The sequence below is a fragment of the Scleropages formosus genome, chromosome 17 (genome assembly GCF_900964775.1).
Source record: "Scleropages formosus chromosome 17, fSclFor1.1, whole genome shotgun sequence".
NCBI lineage: Eukaryota > Metazoa > Chordata > Actinopteri > Osteoglossiformes > Osteoglossidae > Scleropages > Scleropages formosus.
The window spans coordinates 19,289,148-19,310,970 of NC_041822.1; the positions used below are offsets into that span (position 1 = coordinate 19,289,148).

Here is a 21,823-nt window from a genome sequence, read left to right on the forward strand (position 1 = left end):
AGGCCTTGATCACTTTTTGAAGCCAAAGCATTTGCGCTTTGTTTTCGATGTGTTGAAGCAGAGATCTAAAACAATGAAAGCCATCAGTAATATTCTCATAAAAGCAAATCACTGCGAGTCTGAAAAGCATAATGTGCCAAATCACTCAAAATATTAGTAACAAACTTTGTCTTCAGGTGTAAATGTGTGATTTGAGAAAAGTGGTGAATCTGAACCATTTTTTGGAGAAAAGTAATTTTTTATTCAATTATACAACACAGTATCAACGCCTATACTGTAAACTACTTTAAAATTTTTGCAGAAATAGTCAAATGAAGTAGTTAATAGTACAGCTGATGCGCAAGAGAAAATGACAGTAATATTTTAAAACAGCAAACAGGCTCAGTTTGGCATCCACTACAGCAGGTGTCGCTGTAGAGCTACAGTTTAACGGCGGAACGAAATGGATAGAAGAAGTCGGAAAACGCTGGCTTCGCCCTTATGAATTTTAATCATGCTCTGATTCACAGCCACAAAGGAAATTCTGCTGCTGCTTCGAAAACTTCATAACAGCTTTGACTAAAACACAAGTGGCTTGTGGCTGCGGTGTCCAGTAGGAGAATGGGCATTTTGAAGGGCAGATCCGCCGCAGTCGTGCTGTTCTCGCTGCTCCGCCTGTGCGCAACTGTGAGCGGTACCGCAGTTGCGTGCGCAGACATCGCGGTGGACGTGCAGACGGCGGTGCGACCGCTGAGGCACTTCTGGAGGAGCACCGGCTTCTGGTGGGTCCTCATCGCGCTGTCACACGGCCACGTTATTACCACTAATAATTCGCTACTTTAACTGACGCATTTGACCAAGTGACTTGGAGTTTTTAATCCATTTTCCAACAGAGCATTTTACTGAGGCAATTCAATTCAGGATAGGCGCTGTGGCAGGTGGTGTCACGTGCCTAGTCACGTGTGGTCGGGTTTTTTTAAATTGGTCACGTGCCCTGTCAAGTGTCGCCATCAGCTAAAGTTAAAAGCATGCAGCAGAGTATTGGTACAAAGCAAATGGACATAAATGCATCATGTCTATATTGGGGCGGTTTCTGGTGTTTTTGGGTGCAAACCATTTCTGGACTGGAAAATGAAATTAAGTTTATTAAATGCTGTTAAGCAATACATATGACCAGTGTGGAATAGTGGTTAATGATCTGGAGTCCTGACCAGGTCCAGCAGTGTGCCAATTACCAACATGTATCGTATTAAAAATGTTCATTTCATGCTAATGAGCCTCAAATATGTTAAAATAACTTTTTTGAAAAAACATGAAACCTGATGGCTATATGACAGTGTTGTGCTCTTAGCTGTGTTTTTTTTTCTTCTTTGTTTCACATCAGTTAACCACATTTGTAACCATGCTGCCATAACCATTCCACAATCCTGTTCTTCAGCCCTCCACTTCCTCATACCCAAGCTGACCAATATGACCTGAGCAGAGATGAGCAGTTAAACCTTGCCTATGTGAGCTCTGTGCCCCATGGCGGCTTGGAGCAGGTTCGAATCCACTGGCTGCTAGAGCTGGTAACAGCACAGTAAGTATGAAAGTAACTGGGTGCAGTAAGCATAGTGATAGTCCAGTTATAGTGTCATATAAATATGGAATCATTATTAAAGCATTTCAAGATTATTTCATTAAGGAGCCAAACAGTAGGGTCTTCTCAGGATTTTAGTCCATACCCTGTTGATAACAAGTCGGTAGAGTTACTAGCTTAAATTATACTGAAACATGATACTCATATGCATGATCAATGATAAACATATGTTGTTCCTGCCAATTTAAAATTTCCAGTGTCCATCATCTCTTGGCTGAATATGCTGTGGTTTGATAGCAGTTATGAGTCTCTGTGTGAAATGCATGTTTTGGGTTAACAGCATAACATCAAATGTCCCCTGTAGGGTTGTTGAAGGAGTGCCTCGTTACAATTTCACAAATCTCGACCAGCTGATTGAACTTCTTTGGCAGAACGGTCTTCGTCCTGGTAAGCTGGTCTGACAAATAGCCTCTCATGCAGACGACTCAGTTTCAGATTCTCCCATGCGTGTTTGCTCAGTAATATTTTTATGTAATAATAAAAGAGAAATTTTATAACAATAATTTTACGTTTGTAGGCTTTGAATTGATGGGCAGTGTTTCCAACTACTTTACGGATTTCGAGGAGAAGCAGCAGGTTGCGGAATGGCGGAACCTAGTGTATCTCGCTGCTAGAAGGTATATTGGTGAGTTCAGGGTGATGAGTGAGGTTGCACAGATGTAGATTACTGGCTGCAGGCAGGATTCCTCTTCTAAACATTCTTGGCATTCCTGACTGTGATATACTCTTAAACATATTTATTGTATTTAATTACAATGTGTTTATTTCTCCCCGGGTTTATTCTAATACAGATTTCATCTTTGATTGTAGAGAAATATGGCCTGGACTATGTCTCCCAGTGGAACTTTGAAACATGGAATGAGCCAAACAATCATGATTTTGACAATATCACCATGTCAATCCAAGGTAAAGTATGTAGTTCTGAGAAAGCATCACTCAGTTATATTTGTTGACTTATTTGGAGTACATGGTGTAATACAGGTACAGGTGCTTGTTAATTGTAGATCTTACTGATTTATTCATTAAATAGTTAACACATTGTCATAAATTCATTTCTCCTTGAATTTCTTGCATTTTCAGCAAATGTGCCTTGTTTACCATTTGATTTATTAAGATTGCGACGTAAATGAGGTTATTTTGACAGTCAGGAGATGGGTGATTTGGTTTATATCATCGTGACTGGCAGAAATCCATGTTTCCATTCCTCTATCTGTGTGTAATTGAACATTCACTGTCAAGCTGGAAAGCATCAGCTGAATACTCTCTATTTAAAGGAGTGAACAAATGACTGAGTCTTTGACTGAAAAATGTGTTCCCAATTCTCTGTGCTCAGGGTTCCTGAATTACTATGACGCTTGCTCCGAGGGTCTTAGGGATGCCAGCCCCACCTTGCGATTTGGGGGCCCAGGGGATTCCTGCCATTCCTATCCCCACTCCCCTTACTGCTGGGCTTTGCTGGAGCACTGCCACAATGGAACCAATTTCTTCACTGGGGAGACTGGGGTTCGGTTGGATTACATTGCCCTCCACAAGAAGGTAAGCAGGGGGCCCACCAGGCACTGACATACAGGGCCTTATTGGAGAAGGAGGGTTTTTGAGAGGAGGTGCGGCTCATATTTTTGACTTCTGCAGAGAATAATAATTTACTCTGCAAACAGTTTTTTGAAGATTAGAATTTCCAAAAGTCTTTTTTTTTTCACATTTACACTACATTTCTTCGTTTAGCTGATGGGTTTTTTTTTTTTCCCTTCCCCAAAGCAATTTATAACATTTAGCTACGTACAACTACTTATCAATTTATGCAGGTGGGTGTTTTTTTTTTTTTTTTTTTCCCCCCTGAAGCAATTTAGGGTAAGTACCTTGCTCAAGGGTATTGCAGCACTGGGTGAGATCTGTCCTTGGATCTGGAGACAGCTCTAACTACTGCACTATCAACTATTACTATTTTGTTTCAAAGTATTTCTCGCTCACATATAGAAAAAACTTTTTTCAGGGTGGTGGAGGATCCCTTCCCATTCTGCAGCAGGAAGTTGAGACAGTGAAAGAAATTCAGGAGCGATTTCCATCATTCAGATCTCTACCAGTGTACAATGATGAGGCAGACCCTTTGGTGGGCTGGTCTAAACCCCAGGACTGGAGGGCAGATGTGACGTACGCTGCCATGGTGGTGAAGGTAGGAGAGCAGAGGGGCAGCTGTTTTAAGAGGCTTATTACTAGTTGTCTTGTTTCAAGGAGTTCACTTTCATATTCTTTATCATACAGTTGCTCTGTTATAGCAGGATTTTAGCTTTGATTATGTCGCCTGCTCAGGTGATATCTCAGCACCAGGATCTGATCATCGGTGACCCAGACTCTACCATACACTATGCCCTCCTGAGCAACGACAATGCCTTCCTGAGCTACCATCCCAATCAATTTACGCAGCGCACGCTAACTGCCCGGTTTCAGGTCAACAACACTCAGCCTCCACATGTACAATTGCTGAGGAAACCAGTCCTCACTGTTATGGGCCTTCTGGCTCTGCTAGGTGAGAAAAGCAGCATGTTTGGGACCCTTTTTGGATTAATTTCTCCAAAAGACCCCCTATAGTCGCAAAATTGCAACACCAGTGGTAGAAGTAAATCTGAAAATCCAGCCTTCCTTCTGCTATGGAATTTCAGAAGCTTTTTTTTTTCCCCCAAATTTAAATTTGTTACATTTCCTCTGCTTCCTGTGTTTCGTGGATGACCTTTTCTGGTTGCTGTTTTATGTTTTTCTGTCATTTGTTCTGACTGTATGGTTGCTCTTCAGAGGAGTCTGTCTTGAGTCACTAGGTGGCGCTTCAGCCATTGTAAGCTTATATTTGTATAGGTGTTGCCATTATAGTGGTCAGAAACCAAAGCACTGTAAATGCACTAATTGGTGTTCTTTCCATTTGGATATGACCAGGAGAGACTCAGGTGTTTTCCTATATTGTTCTGGAGGGGTCTGCCACAGATGACACCATAGGGGTCCTGGCCAGTACCCACAAGTCCCCTGTCCCTGGGACTTCTGACAGCTGGCAGTCAGCCATACTGGTCTACAGTAGCAAGGACAACCACACTGTCCCCTCTGCCAACCATGTCACGCTCCAGCTCAGCGGGTTCTCGGGTCAGAAGGGTGAGTGTTAAGATGTATGTTTTAATCCAGTACACTGCATTCCAGGAGGTGGAGTTCTCATAGCAATTTAACATGTGTCCATAGTGGCCAGATGATTACCAGATGGCTCTGTTAACATTGGAGCAGGGTGTATAGAAGGCAGGGTTTTGACGGAATGTTTCCAGTTTCAAATCACAGGCTGGGAACTTCTGCTGTGAAAATGAGTGAGACATTAAACTGTTGTTCTTGTAGTCTATGTTGGCTACATGTGTTAAAGTGACTTGAGTCTGTAAATAAAACTGGGTGCATCTACTCTGTACAAGTATTGGATAAACAAGCAGAACTATGGGGCAGTACGTGGCGTAATGGTTAGAGTTGTTGCTTTCAAATCAAAAGGTGTAGGTTTAAATTCCACTGCTGCTGTAACACCCTTGAGCAAGGTCCTGAAATGATACCAAAAGAATTACCTAGTTGTATAAATGGGTAAATTGCAGTAAGTAGTGTTTTCTTTTGACAAAATCATAAACAAATGGCCAACTTAATGAATTTTGATTGAACAGGGCAACTGTTAAATGATCATTATCTTTACTGCCACGTGCTTGTTCCGGATGGCCTTTTTATTGGCAGACCTGGTGTACATTACCTACTACCTGGACAACAACAGCTCCAACCCATACCAGCTGTGGCAGAGCTTTGGGAGTCCAGATTACCCCACAGCCAAGCAGTTCCAGCAGCTACGCAATCTGGGGGTAGGTCACTGCAGGTTAGCCATGACCGAAAAAATGTTTAAGGTCCTTTAATTTCAGATCCTTGCAAGTTGTAGCACAGATGTACAACCTAAACATTCCCTTGTCCTTCCATTTAAGGAGCCACAAGTGCGAGGGCCCCTTCCTTTCCCCTCGGAGGGAACACTGACCCTGAAGGTGGAACTTCCTGTGCCAGCAGTTCTCCTTGTACATGTGTGTGCCCGCCCAAAGGCAACACCAGAACAGGTGTGTACTCGGATCATTTCCCATGTATGGCTAATGTGGGAGTGACTCCTCACCTATTTAATTCCTAATGCAATAAGTTACTTTAAGGCATTTAGCCTGTGGAAGGATGGTGGATGAAGGGTCCAACTTTGTTCTGTGTTGACATGAGTCTAACCCAGGTTCAGTTTGAGTTTTTGGGCTGTTTCAGTGCTGAATTACCCAAAAGTCTAGTACACCTCTCGATGTTTGTGAATGAATGTTGCTGTCTGCTCCTATAGATGGTGATCTGCAGTTGTTCATTGTTTTTTAAAATGAACAAAATATATGATTTAGGGGTTTTTTTTGTGGAAAGATGAGTGAATCCTTTCCATTTGCTGTTGTCTGATTACTTCTACAGGTGAATGGGTTACGCTTCATAGCTGTCACCAAAGGACAGGTTCTGGTTGTGTGGTCAGATCGTTCTGTCCGTTCAAGGTAAACGTTAACTTTTTTTTCTACAGGTTTCTGTCTAAACTGTATGGTACAGTTAAAACAGGGATGTGTTTAATTTTTTTTTTATCTTTTAATCCACAGATGCATTAAAACTTATGAAGTGGAATTTTCTACCGATAACAGAAAATTTCGGAGGATTAATACACAGGACAGTATATTCACATCATATGTGTTTGCCCCAGGTGAGGATATCAGATTAATAATAATTTAAAATTTCACTTTCAAATGAAGTAACAGATTAGATTTATAAGCGAAATTCCAGAAGGTAAATAATATAGGGTGATGGTAATGTTTATTATCATTTGTGTTATTTGGTGGCATTTAGTACTAGGGTTGTTCTGTTTAGTTGTTTTGGAAATTGTCTTTCAAAGTTATACGAATTTTCCTTGTTTGCTCAATACTTTCATCTCCTGGAACCTGAATCATCTCTTGTTTGGTCTTAAGTCGTTCTCTCCCCACACTTTTGTTTTTTTTACAGAGAACCTGGATGTTTGTGGCTTCTACAGAGTGCGTGCAGTGGATTACTGGGGTAGGCCAGGGGAGTACTCACAAAGTGAGAAATTCTGTGGGAAGCACTGACTGGCCACATCGACAGTTACCATGTTTACTATGCAGCAACAATGGCATTTGTTTCACTGAAAGGAAACTGCACTTTTAAATCTGTAGAGCTTTATTTTTGATTGTTTTTGTGAATACTTAAGCGCTTAATTTTTGTTAATTTTCATTTAAAGTAATTGTGTGTGTATCTGTGTTTTGTTGCCTCTGTTCACCTTCTCAGATTTTGTATAACTGACTTATTTTTATGTCTAATTTCTGGTTGTATTTTGACCTCTACCCCAGATGAACAAATCATTAATGACGCTGTATATTATGCTTTTTTTTTTTTTTTTTTTTTGCTTTGGAATAGGCAAGGAACACTTTTGTTGGCGTTTTAAAAGTGTTTATTTGTGTTTGTACAGAAAATGCATAAACAGCAAAAGGGTGCATGGTGTTTGTGGATCCTTCATTTGCAGTGTATCAGGGCTCTGGGGCCTAAGATTGGCTATGACTGTGCTCTGGACACCCCTCTTCACGTTGGCTCACTAAAGAATTCTCTCCATCTCCATGGTGCTCACATTTAACATGCGCCTGCAGAGAAAAGAGAGAAAAAGAAGAGTGGTATTTTTATAGTCCCCAGACTGAATCAGTTTACTATGAAACTGTCCACTGTCAAAATCATTACTGGCAGAACTTCAGTCATAGTGATGTTACAGTAAATTATTGATTGCATAGTTGTGAAAAAGAGGAGGTGTCTAGTGAGGGTAGTATCTGTAGCGTTTCCATTTTTTTATGCCATACTACCTCAGAAAATCATGTATTTGAGCCAGACTTGCCAGATTCACCTGTGACATATGGACTGAGTCTGCTTTCTCTTTAGGGCACTAGCATAGCTGTGCTCTCTGGACCCTCTGGTGTTCCACTATGGTTCAGGTGAGGGTTCTGGCTGTTCTTGATTGAGTGCTGCGTGTACTGTGGTAATTCAGTAAGGTCACTGCACTTACCAGACTGCAGTACAGGCTCAAATTGCCCTGCCATGCAGATCTCCTCCTGTTTCTGGCGGACAATGCGCTGGATGGCTGGTGGCAAGCCACGGGGGTTCCGTGAGAAGACCAAGGCGTAGCCATCATCGCAGGTGCCGTCCTCTTTCAGGGTGCGGCAGGCATATGTGATGGCGTAGTTGTCATAGTCGGTGTCGATGATCCAGTAGTTGTCACCTTAAGGTAGTAAACAATGTTTCGGTCGCCTGCAGTTTTGAGTTTGTTCAGAAGTAGAACTGCTTTTATTTTAGCAGCCTTTAAACTTGAAGAACCAAGGTTCAAATCCCACAACCTCCTGACGTACCCTTGAGCAAGGGAATTGCACTTTTTTTTTTTTTTTTTTTTTTTCCCCGTCTTTTGAAAAGTGTCAGATAAATGAGTAAATTTCAGTGAAACTGAGGCTTGTGTGGAAACTCACCTCCACTGGACAGGTAGCTGGCCAGCCCCTGGTAGTTCATGAACATTTTGCCTGGAGTATTGGGATCTGGGACACTGTACTGGGCCGCCATGTCAGCACACACCACCCAGAACCTGGAGGGTCCACACCCAGATGGGTCAGCGAGATGGTGGCTCTGTAATACCTGTTCCTCTAAAAGTGGTCGTACCCATTGCTCACCCGAAAAGCGTGACGCGGCCCTTGGACGAGGCTATCATTGCACCGTCGTCATCGATGGTGTACTCAGCGGAGATGTTGTCCTGCAGGAAGAGGCCCTCCGGGTCCTTCTTCTGCAGGGCATACCACTTCCCGGCATACTGCAGACACACAGGAAGTGTGAGACTGTGCTACTACCAAACTACTACCTACTGTTCCTGTGTGGCTCTGTCTAAGCACCAGGTATGAGCAGAGTGAGTCAATTCAAGGCTGCACCAAATTCAAACTCACTCTCTTTGGGTCAAAGTCCTGCTTGACCATGAAGCTGTCTACCACACAGGAGACGGAAAAGCACCGCTCCACACAGGCGAGCAGAGCCAAGAGAAGCGCCAGTGTGGGGTATTCCATTCTGTGGACAACAGGCAGGGGGTTTCAGCAGCATAACTTCAGTGGACAATGGCTGCTGAGCTACCTGCTGAGGTGTATCTTAGACATGCTCTTCCTTTACCATCATTATGAAGACCTATAGTTCATCCAGACTAGACATAAGTAATGAGACTTTAAGGAACACATCATATACAACACTCTAATATCGTCACATAATATTGCAAGGGTGGTTAATAGACTGTAAGCATGTTGCTATGAAAAATTTCAGAACAGAGTAGCTAAAAATCATGATTGCATAATACCCCATGTGCTCTCTGTCTGTAATTACCTTCTTTATAGTTGTGGTTCATGGAAAACAGCATACACCCCATCCTTAACTGTCACACACAAGCAAAGTTGTACCTTAAGCCTAAAAGTCCAGAAGAACACAGATGTACTCTCCTCTACAGTTTGTATTCCCTGTTCTTTTTCCCTGTTTTCCCTCGCGGTAGTTAATACTGACCTGTGTTTTGATCGACTCTGTGAGAAGATATGAAGATGGTAGGGTTTGGTGCAGCCGGTCTTCCTCCACTCCTCCAGTGAAGTGCAGCTTATTGGGCCGGGCTTGTTTTTATACACGGGCACAGACGGGCTTAACGATTATTTTCACATGTAACTAAATAGGGAGCTAAACTCTACAGCTAATCCTACTGAAAAAATACCTGTAATCTGGTCATCGTTGAGTGGTTGAATCTCAGATGTAGATGATGGTTTTATGTAACCTTGTCCTTATGAATGTGAAGCATGTGTCTGAAAAAGAACAGACGTGTCCCATGGAATTGTGGACCAGTACCTATCAGGTGATGTTCCAAACTAAACCCGATGTGTGGTGTTGCACTGAGGCCTTAGGAAATGATTTGCATGTAACTTGTCACAATCATATGCACCACAGTATTTTGGAAAATTACACATTTGTCATGTAATTGTAAATTCAAGCACATGAAGTATATGCAGCTGCAGACCAGCCACTGTTGCAATTGCACACACTGTCCTGCTGTATGCATCCACATCCGAGGAAGGTGCAACAAACATCCTGGGTCTCTCACATTTACTTTCGTTATTTTCTTACCTTTCTCCGGTGAGAGGGCAGTGATGGAGGACTTTACAAAATGTTGCACTGTTTGGAGAAGTGAGTTCACATTCCTGCTAACAGCCCTGTCGCTTCCTTGGTGGAACAGGGCCGGATTCATCTCATTGTTAGCGGCTCCTGGTCCAAGCTGCCTTCTGAGCCGAAGCACAGTTATTAATCGTGTGTTTACTCCTGTAGACTGTGCAAAGTAAGGTCTGCTTATTTCTATAGGAAATACAGAATTGTGCTGGATGACCATTTCTGCAGATCTGTGAATCATAACCTACATGTACCTGTGTGTGTATACTCAAATCTGTGCGTTATGTAAATCCAGAACACTCAGTTCTGACAGATGCCAAGCAAGGATAACTTGGTCCTAAAGACAATTCCATGGAGAAATACATCTTTATAATTCATATCTTTCAAATCTGAACCTCCCCCCCAAAATGGTATGTAAAATTGTTTTTTTTAATTAACTTTCTGATGCTATATTTCTATATTTAGCTCTTATTTAAATAGGCTTGCAGCTAATTCAGCATGCAACAGTACTCCTGTTATCCTTAAATACCCTGACCTGGACTGAACTGCTCTGACAGCCTTTTCTTCAGTGTAATCTTAGAAATCCTAGCATTGTTTTACAGGGTTATCTGACTGGCAGAGGAAGGGGATGGAGACAGATAACAGCGCAGCACAGCATGGGATTGGCCAGCACATGTGGTAACCACCTGGTTATGTGTTCTGTAAGAGTCAGCTGCTCATTTTGGAGCCTGTGACAAGCCTTTATGTGCTGAGTCACATTTCTGCAGCCCTCAGAGCTCAGACAGTGCTGTAGGTGTGTCCTCAGGTGACCTGCTGCACCTGGTCAAAATGACTACTGACTGTAAAATGCTGTTCGTTTTAAAATAGCAGTGGGAGCAGATGGTATAGTGGTTGTTAATGGTGCTTAAGGAGATTGTCTGGGAGATTAAAGGTTGGCATTTTAAATTTCCGAAGAGGAGTAATTGTAATAAGAATAAGCAAACAAGCATTATCTCCTGTAAGTACTGCCTAAAAAGACCATCAGTATAAAAAAGTGTATTGTATATAAAAATCTTTTTCAAAAATATTTTCATCCAAAATTTCAGTTTATTGTAATTTTTACCCATTCCTATAATTTTTTCATAGTAGTATTGACCTTCCTGAGGTCATATTTATGGCATTTACAGTGTGTCATGTGATGTGACATTGGTTATGTTAGTTTCAAATTTGATCTTTTTTTATTATTATGAAAACTCATGGTGATGATATTCAGGTACCACTCTTGTAGCATTTTTTTGCGTAAGATGAATTTTATGAGTATTTATTCAATGGTGTGTTTCTGTACTTAGAGAACATGGTCTTTCCTTGGTTCCAGACAGAGATGCATCTCTTTCCTTCCAAGGTCCATGTTGTGATGTTTCACATAAAAGATGGAGAATTTTCCATCACTAAGATTTCGCTCACACAGTAATGAATGTGCCTGTGTTAGAGGTTACATTCAAAAGGTGAAGATGTTATTTTTGGCAATATTTCTGCATATTATTTGGAAGAAAAAATCTGCCAAATGCACAAATTTAAATGGAAGCGTGTGGGCGGTGAGACTGATTTGCTGTAATTGGCCATTTTGACTTATTTGTTACATTCAGGTCTGCACTGTGTGCACAGTGTAAAAAAGTGTTTCATCTATCTGGCCTCTTGCACAGTGATGTATCTGCAAGTATTACAGCTCCTTTTCAGTTATCTGAATTGCACCTGAAATACTGGGTGAAGGTGGTTCTTAATGAAATACTGCTAATGTCAGTTAAGCAATTAATACAGAAGAAATAAAATGTGTAACTTGTTATTGTCTAGATTGTCTGATTGACGTTCCTGACTTTTTTTTTTTTTTTTTTTTTTTTTTAATAGGTTTTGGACCTTAGGTGATAGTGTAGTGGTTAGAGTGACTGCCTTTAGACCCAAAGGTTGCAGGTTTGAGCCTCCCCTCTGGCTGTAGTACCCTTGAGCAAGGTACTTACCCTGAATTGCTCCAGTAAAAAAAAAAAAAAAAAAAACCCAGCTGTATAAATGGGTAAATAATTGTAACCTTAACATTGTAAGTTGCTTTGGAGAAAAGTGTCAGCTAAATGAATAAATGTAAATGTCTCTTAATGGGGTTGACCTGCTTAGTGATACTGAAGTTTCCAGAGGAGCTTGAAGAATTAAAATTTCTGAATCATGGTCTGTGAGGATTTGGATTCATCATCCGTGGTGTGAAGGATGTGTGTTAGTCTTTTGTTGTGAGGTAAAAGTAGAAGGAAGGTTGAATGATATAGTTGTTTGGCAGATAGCCTTGTTCAAAGCAAGTTGGTTTAGGATGTAGCAACACTATTTACCAGCTTGCATAGCATGATATATTTCCTGCAGTATATTTATGTTCAGAAGTTGATCCAGAAATTTGGAAATTTTTGTTCAGGATTCATTGTATTTTCTGCTGCTTTGCTATAAATATGAAGCGTCTTTTTTTCAGGTTCTTTTTCAACTGTGTTGTGAAAATGTGTCTGTGTAAGTTTACATCCTTTTACACCACATGTAAAGTGTTTTACACATGTTATAAAGGTGGTTTGGAAGAGGTTCATTTCTTGTGAAGATTGTTAAGAGATCCAATACCCTACAAAGTCAAGTTACGTCAAGTCCTAAAAACAATAAATAATATGTCACATTTTAGGAACACTTACCCTCCAGGTCAGTGGTTCTCCCTCCTGGTCCTGGTGACCTCCTGTGCACATTGATTTCTATTAGCACTGCCCTTATAATTATGATTGAACTGTTCGCTGAATGTGAAATAGAAAGTGTGGAGGTCTCTATAATTTAATACTTGCCCACCAAGAAGTGCTGCACCCTTGGATCTCAGCATTGAGGAAAGATAAGCAGAAGCACGTCAGTGTCATCTTTTCCTTTGGCTCCCAAGATCTATTGCATATTTTCAGTCTTGTTTGTCATATACTTAGCAGCTATTGGGTTGTATCTCATCATCCAATTGGACACCTTTTGATTCTGATTCCCATTATGTACAGTTGACATGAATAATATGCAGTCTGTATTTGCTGGTCAAAGTGAATATTGTGGGACTAGATGACTGTGTGGCTTTACAAAAGAGCTTTACAAGCATATTCTACAGTAATTCTAATTAAGAATCAGTTTACCACAGGGCAGTGTTAAGGGCAACAAAACTAATGTCAGTGTAACTGAAATCAATGTTCAGAGAGATATGTTCAGAAATTCTTTAATGTGGTTGTAATGGTGGTGTTTGTGTTGAAATCCTTTGTCATTTCCTCAGGGGGGAAAAAATCTTAGTTTCGTTAACATTTAGTTGACCACTCTTCTGTTAACATGTTTTGATAAAACTGAAGTGATGTAATATTTGTGAAATTTGTGACTCCCTCCTCCACATGTACAGTACTTCACTCCATGCTCAGTACATGAGAATAAGCTGACCTCTTCTCAAGCACTGATAAAGCAGATCTTTCAATCTTAGTGGATCAGTGTGTGATCCAATAGGATGTTGTTTTGAAAATAGTCACAAAATTCAGTGGACTGATATGATCCTGTTAGGGGAAAGAGCAGTACATTTTCACACTGGCACAAAATCAAAAGTTCTGAATAACTGGTACTTCCTTATTTATAAGTTAAACACTTCATGTAGGCTTTCTACATCCTTTTAGCTACATGGTTAGGTTGAGCTTGAATCATTATAGAAAAGTTTTCTCCATATTAAAAATAAAAATCAAAATTTCAGAAGTACAGTAAATCTGTAACCTTGCCTGGCTTTCTGCAAATACAATAAAGCATTACATACAATAGACAAGAGTGAAATGATTTCACCTGTCTCATGCCTGTCTTATATTTCCCCGATATCAGGAATAAAAGTATTTAATTCAGTTAATTATGCCTGCTGATTTCAAGGAAGCAGCATTTAAAATAAATCTTTCTACCTCATCTGAGGGCGTTGGCACCTGAACATTGTTGTAACATTTGAAGGCTGAGTCTACCTCTTTTTTTTTTTTTTTTTTTAAATTTGCGTTGCATGTATATAAGTCCTCTGAAAGTGTTTATACCTTTTTTTTTTTTTTATATACAGTTCAGCTGAGCTTGTTCTTGACAGCCCACTGGATCAGTAAGTCACCATCCGTGTAGCAGTCTGCGAGACCCTTGGATGAAAAATATCCTGCTGAGGACAACTGCTGGCACAGCTGTAGAATTATCAGTGGGGGTGGGACATCTAGACTGGGGAGTCTTCAGGAGTCTTTGGATATGCAATCTGACCTCTGTGCCAAAGTCTACTGTGTCACCGGTCTCATGCAGCAGTTGAAGGAAGTCTATCCAGGTGCAGCAAACAGCAAGGCAAGCAGTCTGGTTGACAAGTCGCTGTCCTCAATGTGGCACACGGTCTGACTTCTAGACCCACCAGTGTTCGTTTGTCAAGAGCACGTAGTGTGAGCATTGTGCTGAAGTCAATGGGAGACAGTCTGAGCTCTGTGCAGTGATCAAGAGGATAGCCACGCTTTTTCTGCCATGACAGTTGCACAAAATTCCTTTGACATCCAACTTGACTGGTTTTCAGGTGCTGACAGACATACATGTGGTTGTGACACTGTTCTGAGGTATTTAGAGGTAAACAGAAGATCAGGCCGGAGTTTCCCTGCACAGTTCAGCCATCTTTATCATTGCCCTCTGGGCAAACCTCAGCTTCACGCGGCGGTCACCTTTGGCAGTGTTCTCATGGGCCATCAGCTGGTTGTAGTAGTCTGAGAACTTGTTAAACAGCATGGAGATGGGCATGCCATTCAGGATGATCCCAAAGGAGATGCAGCAAAAGGCAAGCAGGCGGCCCAGGTAGGTTTCAGGGTACATGTCTCCATAGCCCACTGTGGTGATGCTAACCTGGGAATCACAGCACAGTAGGGTTTCAGCACATTTAATCACAAGAAATAAACGTGGGTATATTGCAAGGGCAGAGAAGTGGAGAAGATTGTACTTTGGTCCAGTGGATTGTAGAATGTATTGTACCTCTCTCTGGAAGAAAACTAGGAAAAGATTTGATCAGCTGTTATAAATCTGAATCACAACTACACTGATGTTTATTCATTTCGCGGACACGTTTCTCCAAAGCACTGCACATTTCAGGAAACGAAACAAAAGTGCATTTCACCAACAGAAGGAGACGTCTGGATGCAGACTCCTTCCTTGTTTTACTTAGAAAGGTTTTTAAAGCAATTTTACATGGAACATGCTGGATGATGAGAGCAAGCACTTGTGTTTTATAAATATACTAAGCTGACTGAAAGCAAAATTAAGGCTATAAGCTGAATGCATCATCGCAGCAGTTTACAAAACCTCAGTTTTTCCACAATTCACTTTTACCAGAAATTAAAATTAGTAGCCTAAAATATAAGAAGGTAATCATGCAATTACCAGAAACACCTTATGGGCAAAAAGAAAGAAAACAATACAGAAGCGTGAACGACATCAGAATAACATGAGCCTCAGTGTTGTGTGTTGGATTTTGAGTACCTCGTGACCACAGTTGAGTCTCCCACAAGTGAGAGGTGTACCTTGTGTAAATTTTGTACATTTCATTTTCAAAGGATTCAGTGGGATATTATACCTTTTGATAGTGATATTGATTATTACAGGTTGTTGCAAATCTTACACAATTTAATCATTCTTATTCAAGTTTTTAATTACATATGAAGTTATATTTTTCAGTAAAGGGTGAAGCAGGAATTGTGTCCTCAATCCTTCAAGAATGCAAGTACATTTAGAAAAACTGACTAATCACCAATTAATTTATGGAGAAGGTATGACAATAACATGCTTCCAACAGCTGATCATGGTTGAAAGTTGTGAGCTGCATATACGATTTTGGTGAAAATTGTTGAAACCCCAGACCCACCAGAGAGCAGGACCCGGTCCAACCCACTGCGCCACCGCGCCCCCCACAACAACAAAATATTAATAATGAAAATATCTGTGAACTACAATGTAGTTGTGTACTCACAGTGGCCCACCACCACGCGTGGGGAATGCTGGTGAAATTGGTCAGGGGCCTGTCGTGCTCTGCAGTGTAGACCATAGCAGAAAAGGTGAAAATTCCCATGGTGATGAAGAGAAAGAGGCAGCCGACCTGCTGGTAGCACTGGCGTAGCGTGAAGCCAAAGGCACGCAAACCTGTTGAGTGACGGGCTAACTTTAGGATGCGAAGGATCCTCAACAGCCGCATCACCCGCAGCACTTGGCCCACCTTGCCCATCCGACGCACGGTATTATCTCCTTCCAGCCCCTCATTCCCCTCACTCTCCCAGTTCTCTATTGCCACCTGCAGGTAGAGTGGAAGGATGGCCATCAGGTCCACTGCATTCAGCAAGCTAGTGAGGAACAGTCGAACGTCTGGAGTGGACACCAGCCGCAGCAAAAATTCAACAGTGAAAAAGGCTATGCAGCAGCCCTCCACATAGTCACCGTAAGTCCTGCCACTAAGTTCTCCCTTGGGTGTGCGGTATTGCATCTCTTCAACCGTGCTCAATGTCATGGCCACTAGTGAGACAAGGACAAAGAAGCTGGAGGCCACTGCCATCAGCTTTGCTGGGACTGAGGAAAAAGGCTTCTCCATCAGGTTCCAGAGAGCTTGCCGCAATGACCCATATATCATCCCTTCAAAGAGCTCTTCACTCTCAGCTGTCACTTCTGCCTGAAGGTCTTGCTGGACCTTCAGCTGATCATTCACATCATCCTGCCTTTCCTCTAGCGCAATCCGGCAGCAGCGGGGTGTATATTTGATCCGCACGCCCCAGTAGTTGATCTCCTCAAGGAAATTCCTTGGGCACAACTCATCCTTTACCCAGAGGACCCCAGTTCGATGGAAGTTGAAGACACTTAGGAAAATATCTGGGTCTCTGTCAAAGAAGTACTCATTGCTCTGGACTAGGTAATCATCACAAAGCTCTAGCTTCTTGCTGTGGTCTGTACAGGTGGCCAGTTGACCGATTCTGCTTTTGGGGTATCTTGCAGCCACTTTGTAGGAGATTTGGTAAGATTTACCTCCCACATTGAGGTTGAGCACATGGTTTTTTGCTGCTGAGTTAAACACTGGAAACTTTTCTTCTTCTTCCTCCAGGTCATCGGCATAGAGATCGTAAATGTCCCTTTTCAGCTCCTGCATAGAGTTCCATGGTTTCACCCAGGGGTTTCTAAGAGAAAATGAGACTTTTTCTTCCTTGATGTCCAAGTCAGTGGAAGTGGAACTTCCAAATTTGTAATTTGGAAAGAGGCTCAGTCTTCTGCTCTGGAAAGTCTGCATCCCGGTGGTCTCTTGTCAGATGAGCAGAGTAGTCATTGAGCAGCAGGAGAGTCCAAATGAGGATGCATTACTGGTCTCTAATGCTGTCTGGGTGCAAGAGCAAAGAGCATGGAAGGGGGAAGTTGTCAACTGATAGGATCTGTCTGCTTACATACTATTTGCATATCATTTACATATCATTATCCTCTTTAGGTTTTCACCTTACACCAGATCTTTCAATCTGCAGGAAATTCACCAATGCTCATTCCATACATTTTAAAAACATTTTATTTGGACTTAAACTGTTGTTCAGATCTAAATTACATTATGAAATCAAGTTCTTTTACGTTCTTTAGCAGATATTTGGCATGTACGGAGTTGACCTTCATTTCAGATTCAAATCAGAGAACTGTTTTCAGTGAGTCACTCGTGGTGTCTAAAAATGTTGCATTTATATACAGTTATTGTATAACAGTTACTTTGCTCACAAACCATCAAAAACATTTTGGCTGCAAGCTTCTAGCAAACCCTGTGACAATGAGTCTGACTATTCAGTGCACATCCTGACCCTCATCTTTACTATTTTTGGAGAGTCCAAACTGTTTTATCCACTGAAATAGATGTAATATTCATCAAAATATGAACACTTCCTTAGAATGCTGCTCACCCATGGACCAAGGGGAAAACTTCAAGTAGAGACTACATACGACCACAACTCTCAAATGGCCTTTTGCCCAGATGCACAATTCTTTTCAGCAGATGTAGACCTAAACATGAATGTCAGTAAAATACATTGGCTAATGCACTCAGCCACACCCACCTGCTAATTCACAGAGCATAGTCTAGTGTCTCAGGATGACTTCTAATTCATCCCCAAACTTCCTCTTACAGCCATACCAAACTCTAACTGCATATAGTTTACGGTTCCAAACTCTGTACTTTGCCACTTTTCATCTCAGTCGTGCATCTTGCCCATTGCAACAACTGCAATGCCAATGAGTGATCTGTCCATCTCTGAGAATGTGAACGGCTTTTCAAATGAGAAAATATGTTTCGGTCACAGAGATTTTCAATACGAGCAATTAACTCCGAACACGTGGGAGGGAGTTCACTGCGATGAATTTCCATTCACTCCACCCATGAGGGTTGAGATGAGGTATTCTCTGTCATGCTGGGGGAATCCTTAAGGCAAATGGGATATTCCCCACTGCTGCGCACACAGTGAGAGAGGCTATTTGAAAGAAGATAATACAGTTAAGCTATAAGCACACTGCTAAACCTGGAGACAGGAGCCACTAGGCCTCTCCTCTTAAGCCTGAGCAATGAAGCAACACACAGCGGAAGAGGAAGGGGTCCCCCCATCTGCTGCAATCCCTCGTCGGCAGGATTATCTGTGCCCTAAAGCCTTGAACCTGGGAACCTCTTCTTACGTAGTGGTGCGGTTGGCAGGCATCGCCAACATTCTCTGCTACATGGAAGCAGTGAAGGGTGGAGGAGATCTCAGTGTGGTTTCGACCAGCTTACGCAGAAGAGGTATTTTCAGCTCAGGCCAGTATCTTTCATTGCATAACCACCAAGATGAGGAGGGGTCTCACCTTGCTCTAACATGTGGTTGAGTCCTTATATCTGTAAATACAACACACGCCTCTTTTATAAAGGTCATCTCTTTTTTTAAGTTTCGTTTTGTTTTGCTTTCTTTTAAGAAATGAGCAATAAGTTTGGTAAACAAAAATAATGTCGGATACGGTGTGTGGTCTCTGACCTGAAGATTGCCCTGAAGAAGAAATGTAATTTCAGTACAAATATTTCATGTTAAATCATTTCAGTTAAAAACTTACGTTTAATTTGTGAGGGTCTATATTGATAAAATTGATATGCAGTGAATCACCAGTTTCTTGCTGTGAAATGGTTTGAGTTACGTGCTAACTGGAAAACAATAAAATATGTAGCAAGTGAACACTAGCCAAATAAATGTGTAAATGACTTTAATTCCTCAAAATAAACAGTTCCTGTTGTTTAATGCGGATATTTGCAGAGTCAAGTCAGGAGAAACAGGTCATTCACCTTCTAGTTAGTTGTCTTTGGAATGAACAAGACCCTGATGCGTGTCCTGCCTCTTAGGGCCTAAAGACAATTAACCTCCACCATCCAAACACTTATTTTTAGTTGCATAATAATGTCGGGTAAGGTACTCAGAGTAAACTGTTTCACTTAGCAATTTTAACAGTTAATTTGCCAAGATGTTTGTAACATTTCTTTAATACCTACTTTCTGTGATATATTGATACTGTAATAATTTATTATTTCTTTACTTCTCACAACTGTATTACTCCTTCATTATTCAGGTTGCGTTCTTCTTTACTCTCACTTTACTCTATAGGGACTTTTTTGTTTAAAAGATTGCCTTTGTCACTCTAGGAGGAAATCATTTCTGCCAGGCACATAAATCAGGTGGTTTTCTTGTTTGTGTCTTCTGTTACTTACAGATGAGTCTTTCCAAATCCCTTCTGGGCAACACTGTCACCTCATTATACTGAACATTTCTCCTAAACCCACTAAATCCTTTTTTATTTGAGGAAGTCTCCCTCTTTGCTGGCTCCCTCTTTAATGTCATGTTTGATGCAGGGTCTTCATGTTTGTATTTTAAATTTACCCAACCAGTAATAAATTAGGTGGGGGCACAGTGGCGCAGTGGGTTGGACCTGGTCTCGCTCTCCCGTCGGTCTGGGGTTCGAGTCCTGCTTGGGGTGCTTTGCAGTGGACTGGCGTCCCGTCCTGGGTGTGTTCCCTCCCCCTCCAGCCTTACGCCCTGTGTTGTGGGGTTAGGCTCCGGCTCCCCGTGACCCCGTATGGGACAAGCGGTTCAGACAGTGTGTGTAATAAATTAGACCTGCAGCTTGTAAAAGAGCACCAACCAGCTGGATTATGTTGTTATTTAGTGCATGCTTTCATCCAAAGGAGCTTCCTTGGAATTGGAATGCTGAACTTCATTTGTACTACTGTAAAATCACCGAAGCGGTTCAGGTTAAGTCAAAAATATATAAAGGTACAATATTAGTTTCCTTCTTTCCATCTCAATAAGCAACACTCCGTATAAGTTAATTTAGTCTAGTGTACTACCTTGCCTGATGGACAATCAGCTATGAGGTCTGAGGTTGGTTCTGAGGGCTCTCTTGTTTTTTTTCCTGTGGAAATGCATTAAATATTAAACATGGGCCCACTCTGCAATTCAGTTCATTACGTTTATTTAGCAGATGCCATCCATCTAGTATTATGAGCCCACATACCTTATTCACCGCAGTGACTTACACTGCCAGATACACCACTTACACTGGGTAACTCATCCATACATCACTGGAACAAACACTCTCTGTGTCACCCACACACTATGGGGGAACCTGGAGAGTATGTCTTTGGACTGTGGGAGGAAACCAGAGCACCCAGAGGAAACCAACAAAGACATGGGGAGAACATGCAAACGCCACACAGACTGAGCGGGGATCAAACCCATGTCCTTTCACATTACCCAGGCGCTATGAGGCACTACTTGCTGTGCCACTGGTTTGATTTTATAGAGCACTCTGATTTCAATTCAGTTTTACAGAGCGCTCTTCTCACGCAGTGACGCAGAACGCTTGAACACAGGCCTCTGTGAAATACCCTAACCTACTTTAATTGATCTAAGTCAAGATGTGTCGGCGCTGGTGAGCTGCTTACCACTCTAGAGAGGTATTATGTGTAAAAGGTATAATTAACTGTATGTTCATCTTATTTAAGGACTTACAAGTGAAGAACACCACATTCTTTTCCAAGCAGTTAGTTCAGTTTCATTCAGCTTGACTGGCTTAATTTACTGTATATTTTTCATGTATTCCTACTGCTGCATGCAGTATTTCACTAAAACAGCTGAGGTTTATAATAAGCAGTGGTATAAAATAAACTATGCTCTTTAGACAAATTTCCTTGCCAAAAAACTATTTCACAAAGTTGTGGGTCCATGACTGAGGTCGCTGGAATGTACCCATCTTGTATAATTATTCTGAATTTTATTATATTATTATTTATTACGGTCTAGTTTCAGATTTACTTTCTCTTTGTTGTTTTTATCCTTTATATTATTCACCGTATGGTATTCATCTGTGTACGTTTTCAACTTGTGTCTGTGATATGGTTTGCTGTATAAGTTTCTGGGACACAGTGTTTCTGCTATTGGTGAAATTCCATTTAAATGGGATTGGATGAAGAAATCCTGGAAAGGTCTTTGCGTGCGGTACGAGGAGATAAGCGGCGGAGCAGTATAAACAGACACAGGAGAGACATGCTGGCACTCGCATCTGTGATGGAGATGATCTGCTAACTTTTTTAGCTTATTGTGCCTTGTTGTTGAAAACTTCAGATAACCATAACCCAAAAATGATCAGTTCCAAAAAGAATAAACCCAGGAGAGGTGTGCACGTATGGCATCTTTTTGCATCGTCTTCTGACGCCTGCAGCAGTCCTCGTAGAAAACGACATAACTTCCCTTTTGCAGGTCTTGCATCCCACGTTCCCACGTAAGCACGATTTTGACAATGTCAGCATTTCTCTGGGATTTTACCAGTTTGTATTCCCGCAGAAATGTGCTGTCA

At 41.5% G+C, this 21,823-nt stretch overlaps 3 protein-coding genes across 3 annotated transcripts; 1 reads left to right on the plus strand and 2 right to left on the minus strand.

The window, feature by feature from the left end:
- The first annotated feature begins 455 nt into the window (after window positions 1-455).
- On the plus strand, window positions 456-7,043 carry idua (alpha-L-iduronidase). Its single transcript, XM_018758332.2, has 14 exons — window positions 456-761; window positions 1,418-1,558; window positions 1,923-2,005; window positions 2,136-2,243; window positions 2,429-2,524; window positions 2,952-3,154; window positions 3,612-3,791; window positions 3,929-4,145; window positions 4,547-4,756; window positions 5,363-5,484; window positions 5,602-5,727; window positions 6,104-6,180; window positions 6,280-6,380; window positions 6,677-7,043. Exons 1-14 carry the CDS (start codon window positions 601-603, stop codon window positions 6,775-6,777), a joined length of 1,926 nt encoding a protein of 641 aa, XP_018613848.2. The 5' UTR covers window positions 456-600; the 3' UTR covers window positions 6,778-7,043.
- Window positions 7,044-7,611: 568 nt separating this feature from the next.
- Window positions 7,612-8,775, minus strand: LOC108938006 (purpurin-like). The gene is made up of 4 exons (XM_018758267.1): window positions 8,659-8,775; window positions 8,392-8,528; window positions 8,194-8,306; window positions 7,612-7,952 (listed from the first exon to the last, which is right to left on the minus strand). Exons 1-4 carry the CDS (start codon window positions 8,773-8,775, stop codon window positions 7,612-7,614), a joined length of 708 nt encoding a protein of 235 aa, XP_018613783.1.
- Window positions 8,776-14,542: 5,767 nt separating this feature from the next.
- Window positions 14,543-17,216, minus strand: kcnv2b (potassium channel, subfamily V, member 2b). The gene is made up of 2 exons (XM_018758266.1): window positions 15,918-17,216; window positions 14,543-14,800 (listed from the first exon to the last, which is right to left on the minus strand). Exons 1-2 carry the CDS (start codon window positions 17,214-17,216, stop codon window positions 14,543-14,545), a joined length of 1,557 nt encoding a protein of 518 aa, XP_018613782.1.
- Between the last annotated feature and the right edge of the window lie 4,607 nt (window positions 17,217-21,823).